General features: G+C 42.1%; 1 protein-coding gene across 1 annotated transcript in view; it reads right to left on the bottom strand.

Annotated features, from left to right (window-relative positions):
• hcn1 (hyperpolarization activated cyclic nucleotide-gated potassium channel 1) overlaps positions 1–1823 on the bottom strand; it is a 149589-nt gene extending 147766 nt beyond the window's left edge. Inside the window, exon 1 of the mRNA XM_029692392.1 lies at positions 1302–1823. Coding sequence (XP_029548252.1) covers positions 1302–1666 — 365 coding nt within the window. The 5' untranslated portion in view covers positions 1667–1823. The remainder of the gene's footprint in view (positions 1–1301) is intronic.
• Positions 1824–18370: the final 16547 nt, after the last annotated feature.

The raw sequence follows: 18370 nt of genomic DNA, 5'->3' as shown, positions 1-18370 counted from the left end.
CTTGAAATGACACTGCAATGTTTAAACAACACACAATACAAACCTGGGCTGTTACTGAACAAACGAGGCAGATTATGAAAGCTTCCATTTGGCCACTGGGTATCATTTTACCTTGTCATGCGATGTGAAGATTCATTAATTCTCTCAAACAACATTCTACTAACTTACATTTCCCAAAATAAGAATGATATATTTATTTGCAGCATTCAATCAGGCTCATTCTGTAATTCATGTCAATGCGCAGTATTAGGTCGGTTCTATGCAGTCAGAAAAAATGTCTGTGAGACAGTCAGTCAGTGTACGCGTGATGATCCATGCACGGCAATAGTTGCAAAGAAATAATACAAATATTTATGACGTAATGTCTACACAAGCCCATTAACCACTTATCTCAAACTTTATCCAATTTAAGTCCTTAAACAAATAAACCAATCAGCTTTATCATACGAGGGATCGTTGTAATGGGTTTATAGCTCCCTAAAAACAAATAGGCAAATTCCATCATGTTTATTTCTGCGCAGTTCTCCTTAGATTTATGTTTGATGGACGTGTATCCCACGTCAGAGCATTTTGCATTCTATTTTCTGTACATTATTCACGGTTTTACAGGCGGGCTCCGTTTAACTGTTCAAATGCCGGGTGTTTGAATTCATGCCTTCCCTTGTTATTCACTTGTTAATTTTGATGCGGATAACCAATGTTTAATTATCTCTCTCTCCATCTCTCTCTCTCTCTCTCTCTCTCTCTCTCTCTCTATTCTCTGTGGTCGTTTCTCGATAAAATTTTACCGCATATGTATTTTTCTATCCAGAGGCCATCCTCAATGATCCTCTTCGTTTCATCATTGCAGGCAGAGCTACAACGATATGTTTTCATCCTTGATGTTCCTACTTTACTGTCATGTTAAACACAGGTAACGTCGCTTAGGCTATTATAGAACCGCAAATGCCACAAGCAAGACTGCCTTGTTGGTGTATTGTTGTGTGAACAATCAGCGTTTGTGGATTTAACTCGTGACATTCACCATCCTTTTTCCAAGGACATTTCGTGGATTCATTCATTTCTGTCTTCCACATTGGAATAATGCAAACATTGCAATGGAAAATATGAATATGATCACAATTCGATAGGTAAAACAATCAATGCCTCTATAATCGCCTCAATACAGAAACAAGATTAGCCTCTGTTTTGGGCGGTGCGTAACGCGCACAGATGACAGAGTGGATGTGCTGTCTTGCGGACCTGGCTCTGTGGGTGACGGCATGGGTAAAAAGCTGAGAAGATGACTTTCCACTCCTTACCTAAAATCGCTATAGGGATGAATGATCCAGTATCCAGCCGTCTGCACCCTTTCTTGCTCTTTCTCAACGGCTTTCTGACTGCCGAACATTCGCAGGGAGAACTTATTGACGCCGGGCTGCATCATCGCTCCAAATTGCCGCTGCATAAAGCCATGTCGATTTCCGGACCCGTCTATATCGTCGAACCCGACCAAGGCTTCCTCCCGGTCCCCCTTGAAGCCCACCGAGTTTCCATGGTCCCCTCCTTTCATGTTCTGGCTCCCCATATTATTCTTCTGTATCGAGTCTTGCCTTTGAAATACATTATTCCCATCTGCTTTCTCCCCTTCTTTGTTGCTGGAGAACGAATTTGATTTATCTTCCATGATTTTCACTAAAACGTACTGTCTCCAGGCTCGGGGCACACAGGCTACGCGCAAAACTCAAGAGGACCCGCTGTAAAGCGCTCCCGTGTTTCATTTGATGTCCTTCAACTGCTCGGCTCCGCTGCCTCCTTTGCAAATGCTGCAAACTGAGACCGACTTCTAGTGAACCTGACAGATCAGGTTTCCTGTGTTACCGCCATCTACCGACCGGACTGTATTTATTGTTCAAGCCCCTATCACGCTCGCGCAGCACTGCGGTTTAAGAGGCACACTGCCGGCTGCGGCTCGTGCACTTCATTTCCATAATGTGATTGATGATAGAGCTCTCTTTCCTCATCAGTTTAGTGAATAATATGACCATTCAGCACACGATGATATGAAGAAAAAATGAGCCCCTCACTTAAATGACATATAATATATGAATATTTAATACTAGTTTTATCAACTCAATGCAGAATGCCTTGACAATTATTGTCTCAAAATGCATTTTGCTTTTCCACAGACTGACATCTATGTGTAAGCATTTACCCTGGTATTATTACCCAGTGATTTATGCATTCAAATCAAATGCCTTCATAATATTCACAGCACATCAGAGAGCATGCATGCTGTGATCATACACCACTCTGTGATGCTACATCTGTCATCATACATCACATAGAGCCTGTTGTATAGCCTTGTTCCTCAGCAGAGATGAGCTGTGGGAGAATGGCATGGCACTGTAGCCTACTGTCTGTCTGTTCAGCTATAGTCACCATATGTGTTAATCACACCTTTCAACAGTGGCGCAGTATGCTGTCAGATGGACACAGCTGGATATAAGCTATTCTCTGCTTTTTGCATTACATAGCAGACTAAAGGGTCAAATCAATTCCAATCTTATTGGTCACATACACATGGTTAGCAGATGTTAATGTGAGTGTAGTGAAATGCTTGTGCTTCTAGTTCCGACAGTGCAGCAATATCTAACAAGTAATTTAACAATTCCCCAACAACTACCTAATACACACAACTCTAAGTAAAGGGATGGAATAATATGTACATATAAATATATGGATGAGCGATGTTAGAGCGTTCATGTGTGTCTAGCGTCTCAGAGTAGGAGTGCGGATTTAGGACAAGTCTTACCTTTTAGATCGCAATGCATAAGACGACATGGGCCTGGGGGACGGGACTGGAGGAGGGACACGTGACCTTTGATCTGCGCTCCTCTGTGATGTGTGATACCTACGACCCAAGTTTAACTGTCTCCTCATATGTTCACGTTTGAATCGAAACAAAAAGAACGATTGTGGTTGTTGTTTACCGTGTCCAATACCAAGCATCAATAATGAGTTGATAATAATTAAAAATAAACAAATAATTGGATAACACCTCAGTCATAACAATGTTGCTTCACATGCAGTGAGTCAGAGGTAAAGTCCACCTTGTCAGTGACAGTGACACCCACACTCTGACTGCGTCATTACCTTGTCAGTGACACCCACACTCTGACTGCGTCATTACCTTGTCAGTGACAGTGACACCCACACTCTGACTGCGTCATTACCTTGTCAGTGACTCCCACACTCTGACTGCGTCATTACCTTGTCAGTGACTCCCACACTCTGACTGCGTCATTACCTTGTCAGTGACACCCACACTCTGACTGCATCATTACCTTGTCAGTGACACCCACACTCTGACTGCGTCATTACCTTGTCAGTGTCAGTGACTCCCACACTCTGACTGCATCATTACCTTGTCAGTGACTCCCACACTCTGACTGCGTCATTACCTTGTCAGTGACACCCACACTCTGACTGCATCATTACCTTGTCAGTGACACCCACACTCTGACTGCGTCATTACCTTGTCAGTGACACCCACACTCTGACTGCGTCATTACCTTGTCAGTGACAGTGACACCCACACTCTGATTGCATCATTACCTTGTCAGTGACACCCACACTCTGACTGCATCATTACCTTGTCAGTGACACCCACACTCTGACTGCGTCATTACCTTGTCAGTGACAGTGACACCCACACTCTGACTGCATCATTACCTTGTCAGTGACACCCACACTCTGACTGCATCATTACCTTGTCAGTGACACCCACACTCTGACTGCGTCATTACCTTGTCAGTGACACCCACACTCTGAGTGCGTCATTACCTTGTCAGTGACAGTGACACCCACACTCTGACTGCATCATTACCTTGTCAGTGACACCCACACTCTGACTGCGTCATTACCTTGTCAGTGACACCCACACTCTGACTGCGTCATTACCTTGTCAGTGACACCCACACTCTGAGTGCGTCATTACCTTGTCAGTGACACCCACACTCTGACTGCATCATTACCTTGTCAGTGACTCCCACATGCTGACTGCGTCAGTACCTTATCAAATCAAATCAAATCAAATGGTATTGGTCACATACACATGGTTAGCAGATGTTAATGTGAGTGTAGTGAAATGCTTGTGCTTCTATTTCCGACAGTGCAGTAATATCTAACAAGTAATCTAACAGTTCCTCAACTACCCAATACACACACATCTAAAGGGGTGAATGAGAATATGTACATATAAATATATGGATGAGCGATGACAGAGCGGCATAGGCAAGGTGCAATAGATGGTATAAAATGCAGTATATACATGTACATATAATATGAGTAATGTAAGATATGTAAACATTATTAAAGTGGCATTGTTTAAAGTGAGTAATGAGCCATTTGGTCAGTGATTGGGTCTCAATGTAGACAGCAGTCTCTCTGAGTTAGTGATTGCTGTTTATCAGTCTGATGGCCTTGAGATAGAAGCTGTTTTTCAGTCTCTCGGTCCCAGCTTTGATGCATCTGTACTGACCTCGCCTTCTGGATGGTAGCGGGGTGAACAGGCAGTGGCTCGGGTGGTTGTTGTCCTTGATTATCTTTTTGGCCTTCCTGTGACATCGGATGCTGTAAGTGTCATGGAGGGCAGGTAGTTTGCCCCCGGTGATGCATTGTGCAGACTGCACCACCCCCTGGAGAGCCTTGCAGTTGAGTGCTGTGCAGTTGCCGGACCAGGCTGTGATACAGCCCAACAGGATGCTCTCGATGGTGCATCTGTAAAAGTTTGTCAGGGTTTTGGGTGACAAGCCAAATTTATTCAGCCTCCTGAGGTTGAAGAGGCGCTGTTGTGCCTTGTTCACCACACTATCTGTGTGGGTGGACCATTTCAGTTTGTCTGTGATGTGTACGCAGAGGAACTTAAAACGTTCCACCTTCTCCACTGCTGTCACTTCGATGTGGATAGGGGGGTGCTCCCTCTGTTGTTTCCTGAAGTCCACGATCATCTCCTTTGTTTTGTTGACGTTGAGTGAGAGGTTGTTTTCCTGACACCACACTCCGAGTGCCCTCACCTCCTCCCTGTAGGCTGTCTCTTTGTTGTTGGTAATCAAGCCCACAACTGTTGTGTCGTCTGCAAACTTGATGATTGAGTTGGAGGCGTGCAAGGCCACACAGTCGTGGGTGAACAAGGAGTACAGCAGGGGCTTGAGCACGCACCCTTGTGGGGCCCCAGTGTTGAGGGTCAGCGAAGTGGAGATGTTGTTTCCTACCTTCACCACCTGGGGGCAGCCTGTCAGAAAGTCCAGGACCCAATTGCACAGGGCGGGGACCTCCAGCTTGATGATGAGCTTGGAGGGAACTATGGTGTTGAATGCTGAGCTGTAGTCAATGAACAACGTTCTTACATAGGTATTCCTCTTGTCCAGATGGGATAGGGCAGTGCGCAGTGTGATGGCGATTGCATCATCTGTGGAGCTGTTGGGGCGGTATGCAAACTGAAGTGGGTCTAGGGTGACAGGTAGGGTGGAGGTGATATGATCCTTGACTAGTCTCTCATAGCACTTCATGATGACAGAAGTGCTACAGGGAGGTAGACATTTAATTCAGTTATCTTTGCATTCTTGGGTACAGGAACAATGGTGGCCATCTTGAAGCATGTGGGGACAGCAGACTTGGATAGGGAGTGATTGAATATGTCCGTAAACACACCAGCCAGCTGATCTGTGCATGCTCGGCTAGGGATGTCGTCTGGGCCAGCAGCCAAACGAGGGTTAACACGTTTAAATGTTTTACTCACGTTGGCCACAGAGAAGGAGAGGAGGGGGGCACAGTCCTTGTTAGTGGGCCACGACAGTGTCTCTGTATTAACCTCAAAGCGTGCAGTGAAGATGTTTAGTTAGTCTGGAAGCATGACGTCGGTGTCCATAACGTGGCTGGTTTTCTTTTTGTAGTCCGTGATTTCCTGTAGACCCTACCACATACATCTCGTGTCTGAGCTGTTGAATTGCGACTCCACTTTGTCCCTGTACCAGCATTTCGCTTGTTTGATTGCCTTGCGGAGGGAATAACTAAACTGTTTATATTCAGCCATATTCCCAGACATCTTTCCATGGTTAAATGCGGTGGTTTTGTCTTTCAGTTTTGTGCGAATGCTGCCATTCATTCATGGTTTCTGGTTAGGGTAGGTTTTAATACTCACAGTGGGTACAACATCTCCAATGCACTTCTTTATAAACTCACTCACCGAGTCAGCGTATAGATTGATGTTGTTATTTGAGGCTGACCGGAACACATCCCAGTCCGCGTGATCAAAACAATCTTGAAGTGTGGATTCCGATTGGTCAGACCAGCGTTGAATGGTTCTCGTCACTGATACATCCTGTTTGAGTTTCTGCCTATAAGACGGTAGCAGCAAGATGGCGTCGTAGTCAGATTTGCTGAAGGGAGGGTGGAGGGCTTTGTATGCATCTCGGAAGTTAGAGTAGCAGTGATCGAGTGTATTACACCCGCACGTAGTGCAATCAATATGCTGATAGAAATTAGGTAGCCTTGTCCTCAAATTTGCTTTGTTGCTTTGCTACAATAAATGCAACTTCAGGATATATGGTTTCCAGTTTATATAGAGTCCAGTGAAGTTCCTTGAGGACCATCTTGGTGTCTGCTTGAGGGGGAATGTACACCGCAGTGACGGTAACTGACGAGAATATGGCCGGCATTTGATTGTAAGGAATTCTAGGTCAGGTGAGCAGAAGGACTTGAGTTCTTGTATGTTGTTATGATTACACCATGAGTCGGTAATCATGAAGCATACACCCCTGCCCTTCCTCTTCCCAGAGAGGAGTGAATCTATGTTGGCATGGAGAAGCCCGGTGGCTGAACCGATTCCGACAACATATCCTGAGAGAGCCATGTTTCCATGAAACAGAGAATGTTACAATCTCTGACGTCTCTTTGGAAGGCAACCCTTGCTCGAATTTCATCTACCTTGTTGTCAAGAGACTGGACATTTTGCGAGTAGTATACTAGGGAGGGGTGGGCAATGCCCCTTTTGCGGCGCTGTTGTTTTGGACCGGCTTCTAGGATTAGGTCCATTGCCCTGGGTGGTGGTCCAAACAGGGGATCCGCTTCGGGAAAGTCTTATACCTGGTCGTAATGTTGGTAAGTTGACATCGCTCTTATATCCAATAGTTCTTCCCGGCTGTATGTAATAAGACTTAAGATTTCCTGGGGTAACAATGTAAGAAAAAATACATTAAAAAAACAAAATACTGCATAGTTTCCTAAGGACTCGAAACGAGGGGACCATCTCTGTCTGCGCCATCTTGTCAGCGACAACCACAATCTGACTGCGTCATTACCTTGTCAGTGACACCCACAATCTGTCTGCGTCATTACCTTGTCAGTGACAGTGACACCCACACTCTGACTGCGTCATTACCTTGTCAGTGACACCCACACTCTGACTGCATCATTAATGACACCCTTTTCCCTATATAGTGTACTACTTTTGACCAGAGCCCTATGGAACCCTATATATAGTGCACTACTTTAGACCAGAGCCCTATAGAACCCTATTCCCTATATAGTGCACTACTTTTGACCGGAGCCCTATGGAACCCTATTCCCTATATACAGTGCACTACTTTTGACCAGAGCCCTATGGAACCCTATTCCCTATATATAGTGCACTACTTTTGACCAGAGCCCTATATAGTGCACTACTTTTGACCAGAGCCCTATGGTACCCTATTCCCTATATAGTGCACTACTTTTGACCAGAGCCCTATGGAACCCTATTCCCTATATAGTGCACTACTTTTGACCAGAGCCCTATGGAACCCTATTCCCTATATAGTGCACTACTTTTGACCAGAGCCCTATATAGTGCACTACTTTTGACCAGAGCCCTATGGTACCCTAATCCCTATATAGTGCACTACTTTTGACCAGAGCCCTATGGATCCAGTTAGAAAACAATGCACTACATAAGAACTGGATGTCATTTGGGATGCAGACAGTGGACCCCATCTCTCCCATCCCCAGGGTGTTTTGGGTGACGCCTGCCTTTCCCCCCAGCTGCCCCCAGCTTAACATTTAAATGGGGTTAATTTTGACGTGATGAACTCTCCAGAGGGAACATCATCATCACAATGCGTCAAGCTGCTTCCTGACGGAGCACACTATAAAGGGAATGGGGACATAGAGAGGGAGTGGGGATAGAGAGATGAACTGGGGATGGAGAGGAAGTGGGAACAGAGAGAGGGCATGGGGACAGAGAGAGGGAGTGGGGACAGAGAGATGAACTGGGGATGGAGAGGAAGTGGGAACAGAGAGAGGGCATGGGGACAGAGAGAGGGAGTGGGGACAGAGAGATGAACTGGGGATGGAGAGGAAGTGGGAACAGAGAGAGGGCATGGGGACAGAGAGAGTGCGTGGAGACAGAGAGAGTGCGTGGAGACAGAGAGAAAGTGGAGACAGAAAGAGGGAGTGGGGACAGAAAGAGGGAGTGGGGACAGAAAGAGGGAGTGGGGACAGAAAGAGGGAGTGGGGACAGAAAGAGGGAGTGGGGACAGAAAGAGGGAGTGGGGACAGAAAGAGGGAGTGGGGACAGAAAGAGGGAGTGGGGACAGAAAGAGGGAGTGGGGACAGAGAGAGGGAGTGGGGACAGAAAGAAGGAGTGGAGACAGAGAGAGATCACAATAAGAAGAGACACCCTGGTCCTCAGCTCATAAAGATAACAACCCACCTGCTTGTGGGAAATGAACCCTCAGACGTACTGAACAAGAGGCAATGCCAAGTGTCATGACGTTGGCCTGTGGGTAAGGTTTATGACCCCCCCATAAATACCTTCTCCCTTCCCCTCTCTCTCTAACTACTGAAGGACTGCTGTCCTGTTAAATATAGAGAGTCTGGGAACATCAAACATGGGGAAAGGAACCATCTTTTGATAATAAAACCAGTTGGAAATATGCTTGATAACGTAATGAGTATGTATGTCAGTTCATTGTTATCTGAGACATTATGATTGATGACAGGACGACATAAACTTTACCTGAGAAAGTATACACCCTCTAGTTATCAGAGTCACATGGAATTGTTATGCAATTGAAATGTTTGATATTGAAATTGTTGTTAGGAGATTAAATGTAATTTTAGCTTCCAAATGAGAGAATTGGGTTTTCATAGGGAAAGTGCCCTGCCGATCAGTGGCCAACCCTGTGAAGAGACATGGGGTTATAAACGATGAAACCCCTCCTTTCCCCCTCTCCACTATATGTCTTTGACGAAAAGACATTCACGGTGTTCCAGTACGTGAGGACTGCAGCCTCTACGTTATAAGGACAGACACATATCAAGAACAGAACTAAGCCAACCTCGGCGTGAGCTATGGTATGAACTGGTATGAACTTTGAGCTTATTCACTACAGAAGTGATACTTCCTAGCCGTTGAGTTAGCGCTGCTAACGTGGGCTAGGAAAGGACGGACGACGGATCCAGTCTAACAACCAGACGAAGATACCACCACCATTGACATTCTTCCACTACACAACAGGAAGATCTGCTGGCCAACCACGGCCAGCATCTACGACCAATCTACCGAAGCGCAGCTCAGAGTAAATATTTATTGCATTTTCCTTTTCCAAATGGGCGGTAATTTAGAATGCATAAGATAATGTATTTACGATAGCATAGCTGCTGTTTCTTCGTTCCTAAGTCTTCCCGCTCTTTCATTCAAGCCCAACCCCCTTTTCCTTTGTGTAACCAGCTTTCATACAGGTTCCGTTCACCAGGGGTGAATTCTGTATGACATTGTATTCTGTGTATTTGTAATTCTGTGTGATTAGTTAGGTATTTAGTAAATAAATAATTAAACCCAATTTTGTATTGCTGATTCAACTTGTTAGCCAGGGTTCGTGAAGATAACCAAGAATTTATAACTTTCATGATGAGATTGACAATAAGATAAGATTGACTGCTATCGATGTAAAATATTACTAAGTATTTTAAGAGTTTATTCAGAAGATAACAGCTCTATAAACGTTCTTCTGTGGTGCCCCGACTTTCTAGTTAATTACATTTACATGATTAGCTTAATCAGGTAATATTAATTACAGAGAAATCATTTTATAAGTTAGCATGTCATATCACTTAATCCGGCATAGCCAAAGACACGACACAAGGAAATGACTTATTGGGACCATCATATTTGATTTGGGAAAATGGAGTCCATGACACTCTTTGGCTACAAATGCAATATTGACTATGATGGAGTCACGTTGATTCCCCACGTCGTTGTACCGTATATCCACCATATATATCCACCATATGTACCGTACAGCCTGCCATATATTGTACCATGTGAAGAAGAATACTTTATGAATCCACAAGAGATGGAAATGTATCTTCAGCTGTAATCAAATCAAATGTTATTTATCACATGCGCCGAATACAACTGGTGTAGACTTTACAGTGAAACGCTGTAACGAAGACGCTGGGAGTCAGGAAGCAGGTGCAGATGGTGAGTTTAATAATAACGAACATGAGAGAGTTACATAAGAAGCAAACCGTCTGGACATGAACACAGAACCAACACTGATGACTGAGGTCAGTGAGGGCTGTATGAAGGGAGAGTAGTCAGGGTGGTGAGGTCGGTGAGGGCTGTATGAAGGGAGAGTAGTCAGGGTGATGAGGTCGGTGAGGGCTGTATGAAGGGAGAGTAGTCAGGGTGGTGAGGGCTGTATGAAGGGAGAGTAGTCACTGTCGTGAGGTCCCTGAGGGCTGTATGAAGGGAGAGTAGTCAGGGTGGTGAGGGCTGTATGAAGGGAGAGTAGTCAGGATGGTGAGGTCGGTGAGGGCTGTATGAAGGGAGAGTAATCAGGGTGGTGAGGGGCTGTATGAAGGGAGAGTAGTCAGGGTGGTGAGGGCTGTATGAAGGGAGAGTAGTCAGGGTGGTGAGGTCGGTGAGGGCTGTATGAAGGGAGAGTAGTCAGGGTGGTGAGGTCGGTGAGGGCTGTATGAAGGGAGAGTAGTCAGGGTGGTGAGGGCTGTATGAAGGGAGAGTAATCAGGGTGGTGAGGTTGGTGAGGGCTGTATGAAGGGAGAGTAGTCAGGGTGGTTAGGTCGGTGAGGGCTGTATGAAGGGAGAGTAGTCAGGGTGATGAGGTCGGTGAGGGCTGTATGAAGGGAGAGTAATCAGGGTGGTGAGGTCGGTGAGGGCTGTATGAAGGGAGAGTAATCAGGGTGGTGAGGTCGGTGAGGGCTGTATGAAGGGAGAGTAGTCAGGGTGGTGAGGTCGGTGAGGGCTGTATGAAGGGAGAGTAGTCAGGGTGGTGAGGTCGGTGAGGGCTGTATGAAGGGAGAGTAGTCAGGGTGCTGAGGGCTGTATGAAGGGAGAGTAGTCAGGGTGGTGAGGGCTGTATGAAGGGAGAGTAATCAGGGTGGTGAGGAAGTCCAGGTGTGCTATAACGATGTGTGCATAATGCTGGTTGCCAGGACCGGTGGTTAGTAGACTGGTGATGTCGAGTGCCGGAGGAAGGGAGCATGTGAAGGCGTGACAAATGCTTGCTGACGAAGCTTTCCCAACAATGCAATAATAATACAAAAACGAAATAGTAACTAACACAAGAGGAATAAAGTAAAACACAAGAATGGAGATTTAAACAGGAAGTACCAGATCAATGTAGTGCTATATACAGGAAGTACCAGTACAAGATCAATGTGGAGCTATATACAGGGAGTACCAGTACCAGATCAATGTGGAGCTATATACAGGCAGTACCAGTACCAGATCAATGTGGAGCTATATACAGGGAGTACCAGTACCAGATCAATGTGGAGCTATATACAGGCAGTACCAGTACCAGATCAATGTGGAGCTATATACAGGCAGTACCAGATCAATGTGGAGCTATACACAGGGAGTACCAGTACCAGATCAATGTGGAGCTATATACAGGGAATACCAGTACCAGATCAATGTGGAACTATACACAGGGAGTACCAGTACCAGATCAATGTGGAGCTACATACAGGGAGTAACGGTACCAGATCAATGTGGAGCTATATACAGGGAGTACCGGTACCAGATCAATGTGGAGCTATATACAGGGAGTACCGGTACCAGATCAATGTGGAGCTATATACAGGGAGTACCAGATCAATGTGGAGCTATACACAGGGAGTACCAGATCAATGTGGAGCTATATACAGGCAGTACCAGTACCAGATCAATGTGGAGCTATATACAGGGAGTACCAGATCAATGTGGAGCTATACACAGGGAGTACCAGATCAATGTGGAGCTATATACAGGCAGTACCAGTACCAGATCAATGTGGAGCTATATACAGGAAGTACCAGTACCAGATCAATGTGGAGCTATATACAGGGAGTACCAGTACCAGATCAATGTGGAGCTATACACAGGGAGTACCAGTACCAGATCAATGTGGAGCTATATACAGGGAGTACCAGTACCAGATCAATGTGGAGCTATATACAGGGACTACCAGTACCAGATCAATGTGGAGCTATACACAGGGAGTACCAGATCAATGTGGAGCTATATACAGGAAGTACCAGTACCAGATCAATGTGGAGCTATATACAGGGAGTACCAGTACCAGATCAATGTGGAGCTATACACAGGGAGTACCAGTACCAGATCAATGTGGAGCTATATACAAGAAGTACCAGTACCAGATCAATGTGGAGCTATATACAGGGAGTACCAGTACCAGATCAATGTGGAGCTATATACAGGGACTACCAGTACCAGATCAATGTGGAGCTATATACAGGAAGTACCAGTACCAGATCAATGTGGAGCTATATACAGGGAGTACCAGTACCAGATCAATGTGGAGCTATATACAGGGAGAACCAGTACCAGATCAATGTGGAGCTATACACAGGGAGTACCAGTACCAGATCAATGTGGAGCTATACACAGGGAGTACCAGTACCAGATCAATGTGGAGCTATACACAGGGAGTACCAGTACCAGATCAATGTGCAGAGGTACGAGGTACTTGATGTAGATATTTACATGAAGGCAGGGTAAAGTGACTAGACATAAGGATAGATAATAATAAGGTATTTGAGGTAGATATGTACATGAAGGCAGGGTAAAGTGACTAGGCATCAGGATAGATAATAATAAGGTATTTGAGGTAGATATGTACCTGAAGGCAGGGTAAAGTGACTAGGCATCAGGATAGATAATAATAAGGTATTTGAGGTAGTTATGTACATGAAGGCAGGGTAAAGTGACTAGGCATCAGGATAGATAATAATAAGGTATTTGAGGTAGATATGTACCTGAAGGCAGGGTAAAGTGACTAGGCATCAGGATAGATAATAATAAGGTATTTGAGGTAGTTATGTACATGAAGGCAGGGTAAAGTGACTAGGCATCAGGATAGATAATAATAAGGTATTTGAGGTAGTTATGTACCTGAAGGCAGGGTAAAGTGACTAGACATCAGGATAGATAATAATAAGGTATTTGAGGTAGTTATGTACATGAAGGCAGGGTAAAGTGACTAGACATCAGGATAGATAATAATAAGGTATTTGAGGTAGTTATGTACATGAAGGCAGGGTAAAGTGACTAGGCATCAGGATAGATAATAATAAGGTATTTGAGGTAGATATGTACCTGAAGGCAGGGTAAAGTGACTAAGCATCAGAATAGATAATAATAAGGTATTTGAGGTAGATATGTACATGAAGGCAGGGTAAAGTGACTAGACATCAGGATAGATAATAATAAGGTATTTGAGGTAGTTATGTACATGAAGGCAGGGTAAAGTGACTAGGCATCAGGATAGATAATAATAAGGTATTGGAGGTAGATATGTACATGAAGGCAGGGTAAAGTGACTAGACATCAGGATAGATAATAATAAGGTATTTGAGGTAGTTATGTACATGAAGGCAGGGTAAAGTGACTAGGCATCAGGATAGATAATAACAAGGTATTTGAGGTAGATATGTACCTGAAGGCAGGGTAAAGTGACTAGACATCAGGATAGATAATAATAAGGTATTTGAGGTAGATATGTACATGAAGGCAGGGTAAAGTGACTAGGCATCAGGATAGATAATAATAAGGTATTTGAGGTAGATATGTACATGAAGGCAGGGTAAAGTGACTAGACATCAGGATAGATAATAACAAGGTATTTGAGGTAGATATGTACCTGAAGGCAGGGTAAAGTGACTAGGCATCAGGATAGATAATAATAAGGTATTTGAGGTAGATATGTACCTGAAGGCAGGGTAAAGTGACTAGGCATCAGGATAGATAATAATAAGGTATTTGAGGTAGATATGTACCTGAAGGCAGGGTAAAGTGACTAGACATCAGGATAGATAATAATAAGGTATTTGAGGTAGATATGTACCTGAAGGCAGGGTAAAGTGACTAGACATCAGGATAGATAATAATAAGGTATTTGAGGTAGATATGTACATGAAGGCAGGGTAAAGTGACTAGGCATCAGGATAGATAATAATAAGGTATTTGAGGTAGATATGTACCTGAAGGCAGGGTAAAGTGACTAGGCATCAGGATAGATAATAATAAGAGTAAAATAAAGAACAGAGTAGCAGCACCATATGATGTGTGTGTGTGTGTGTGTGTGTGTGTGTGTGTGTGTGTGTGTGTGTGTGTGTGTGTGTGTGTGTGTGTGTGTGTGTGTGTGTATGTGTGTTTGTGTGGTGACGGTATGCGTGTGTGTGTTATGTGTATGTGTATATAGTGTCTATATATAGTCTAGTGAGTGTGTATATATAGTCTATTGAGTGTGTATGTAGTGTGTATATATAGTCTAGTGAGTGTGTATATAGTCTAGTGAGTGTGTGTATATAGTCTAGTGAGTGTGTATATATAGTCTAGTGAGTGTGTATGTAGTGTGTATATATAGTCTAGTGAGTGTGTATATATAGTCTATTGAGTGTGTATGTAGTGTGTATATATAGTCTAGTGAGTGTGTATATAGTCTAGTGAATGTGTGTATATAGTCTAGTGAGTGTGTGTATATAGTCTAGTGAGTGTGTATGTAGTGTGTATATATAGTCTAGTGAGTGTGTATATAGTGTGTATATATAGTCTAGTGAGTGTGTATATAGTGTGTATATATAGTCTAGTGAGTGTGTATATAGTCTAGTGAGTGTGTGTATATAGTCTAGTGAGTGTGTATGTAGTGTGTATATATAGTCTAGTGAGAATGTATATAGTGTGTGTATATATAGTCTAGTGAGTGTGTATATGGTGTCTATATATAGTCTAGTGAGTGTCTATATATATATATATAGTCTAGTGAGTGTGTATATAGTGTCTATATATAGTCTAGTGAGTGTGTATATGGTGTCTATATATAGTCTAGTGAGTGTGTATATAGTGTGTATATATAGTCTAGTGAGTGTGTATATAGTGTGTATATATAGTCTAGTGAGTGTGTATATAGTGTGTATGTAGTGTGTATATATAGTCTAGTGAGTGTGTATATGGTGTCTATATATAGTCTATTGAGTGTGTATTTATAGTCTAGTGAGAATGTATGTAGTGTGTATATATAGTTTATTGAGTGTGTACATAGTGTCTATATATAGTCTAGTGAGTGTGTATATAGTGTCTATATATAGTCTAGTGAGTGTGTATATATAGTCTAGTGAGAATGTATATAGTGTGTATATATAGTCTAGTGAGTGTGTATATAGTGTGTATATATAGTCTAGTGAGTGTGTATATGGTGTCTATATATAGTCTAGTGAGTGTCTATATATATATATAGTCTAGTGAGTGTGTATATAGTGTCTATATATAGTCTAGTGAGTGTGTATATATAGTCTAGTGAGTGTGTAAATGGTGTCTATATATAGTCTAGTGAGTGTGTATATATAGTCTATTGAGTGTGTATATAGTGTGTATATATAGTTTATTGAGTGTGTATATAGTGTATATATATAGTCTAGTGAGTGTGTATATGGTGTCTATATATAGTCTAGTGAGTGTGTATATAGTGTGTATATATAGTCTAGTGAGTGTGTATATAGTGTGTATATATAGTCTAGTGAGTGTGTATATAGTGTGTATGTAGTGTGTATATATAGTCTAGTGAGTGTGTATATGGTGTCTATATATAGTCTATTGAGTGTGTATTTATAGTCTAGTGAGAATGTATGTAGTGTGTATATATAGTTTATTGAGTGTGTACATAGTGTCTATATATAGTCTAGTGAGTGTGTATATAGTGTCTATATATAGTCTAGTGAGTGTGTATATATAGTCTAGTGAGAATGTATATAGTGTGTATATATAGTCTAGTGAGTGTGTATATAGTGTGTATATATAGTCTAGTGAGTGTGTATATGGTGTCTATATATAGTCTAGTGAGTGTCTATATATATATATAGTCTAGTGAGTGTGTATATAGTGTCTATATATAGTCTAGTGAGTGTGTATATATAGTCTAGTGAGTGTGTAAATGGTGTCTATATATAGTCTAGTGAGTGTGTATATATAGTCTATTGAGTGTGTATATAGTGTGTATATATAGTTTATTGAGTGTGTATATAGTGTATATATATAGTCTAGTGAGTGTGTATATAGTGTCTATATATGGTCTAGTGACTGTGTATATATAGTCTAGTGACTGTGTATATATGGTCTAGTGAGTGTGTATATATAGTCTAGTGAGTGTGTATGTAGTGTGTATATATAGTCTAGTGAGTGTGTATATAGTGTGTATATATAGTCTAGTGAGTGTGTTTATGGTGTCTATATACAGTCTAGTGAGAGTGTATATAGTGTGTATATATAGTCTAGTGAGTGTCTATATATATATATAGTCTAGTGAGTGTGTATATAGTGTGTATATATAGTCTAGTGAGTGTGTATATGGTGTCTATATATAGTCTAGTGAGTGTGTATATAGTGTGTATATATAGTCTAGTGAGTGTGTTTATGGTGTCTATATATAGTCTAGTGAGTGTGTATATAGTGTGTATATATAGTCTAGTGAGTGTCTATATATATATATAGTCTAGTGAGTGTCTATATAGTGTCTATATATAGTCTAGTGAGTGTGTATATAGTGTGCATATATAGTCTAGTGAGTGTGTATATATATTCTATTGAGTGTGTATATAGTGTGTATATATAGTCTAGTGAGTGTGTATATATAGTCTATTGAGTGTGTATATAGTGTGTATATATAGTCTATTGAGTGCGTATATAGTGTGTATATATGGTCTAGTGAGTGTGTATATATAGTCTAGTGAGTGCATATATAGTCTAGTGAGTGTTTATATAGTGTGTATATATAGTCTAGTGAGTGTGTATATATAGTCTATTGAGTGTGTGTATATAGTGTGTATATATAATCTATTGAGTGTGTATATAGTGTGTATATATAGTCTAGTGAGTGTGTATATAGTGTGTATATATAGTCTAGTGTGTGTGTATATAGTGTGTATATATAGTCTAGTGTGTGTGTATATATAGTCTATTGAGTGTGTATATAGTGTGTATATATAGTCTAGTGAGTGTGTATATGGTGTCTATATATAGTCTAGTGAGTGTGTATATAGTGTGTATATATAGTCTAGTGTGTGTGTATATAGTGTGTATATATAGTCTAGTGTGTGTGTATATATAGTCTATTGAGTGTGTATATAGTGTGTATATATAGTCTAGTGAGTGTGTATATGGTGTCTATATATAGTCTAGTGAGTGTGTATATAGTGTGTATATATAGTCTAGTGAGTGTGTATATAGTGTGTATATATAGTCTAGTGAGTGTGTATATGGTGTGTATATATAGTCTAGTGAGTGTGTATATAGTGTGTATATATAGTCTAGTGAGTGTGTATATATAATCTATATATAGTCTAGTGAGTGTGTATATAGTGTGTATATATAGTCTAGTGAGTGTGTATATATAGTCAAGTGAGTGTGTGTGTATGGTGTGTATATGTAGTCTAGTGAGTGTGTATATAGTGTGTATATATTGTCTAGTGAGTGTGTATATATAGTCTATATATAGTCTAGTGAGTGTGTGTATATAGTGTCTATATATAGTCTAGTGAGTGTGTATATGGTGTCTATATATAGTCTAGTGAGTGTGCGTAGGGTATGTGCAAGATAGAGTCAGTGCAGATAATTCAGGTACCATTAATTGACTATTTAGCAGTCTGGAAATTTAGCATGCCTATGGCTGGGGGGTAGAAGTTATCATGGAGCCTGTTGGTTCGAGAGCCAATGCTCCAGTACCGTTTGCAGGATGGTAGCAGAGTGAACAGTCTATGGCTCAGGTGGCTTGAGTCTTTGGCAATTTTTAGGGCCTTAATCTGACACCGCCTGGTATAGAGATCCTGG

This window comes from Salmo trutta, chromosome 15, assembly GCF_901001165.1.
Source record: "Salmo trutta chromosome 15, fSalTru1.1, whole genome shotgun sequence".
Classification (NCBI taxonomy): Eukaryota; Metazoa; Chordata; class Actinopteri; order Salmoniformes; family Salmonidae; genus Salmo; species Salmo trutta.
The sequence above is the reverse complement of the archived record's forward strand: the minus strand, read 5'-3'. Positions and strand labels throughout refer to the sequence as shown.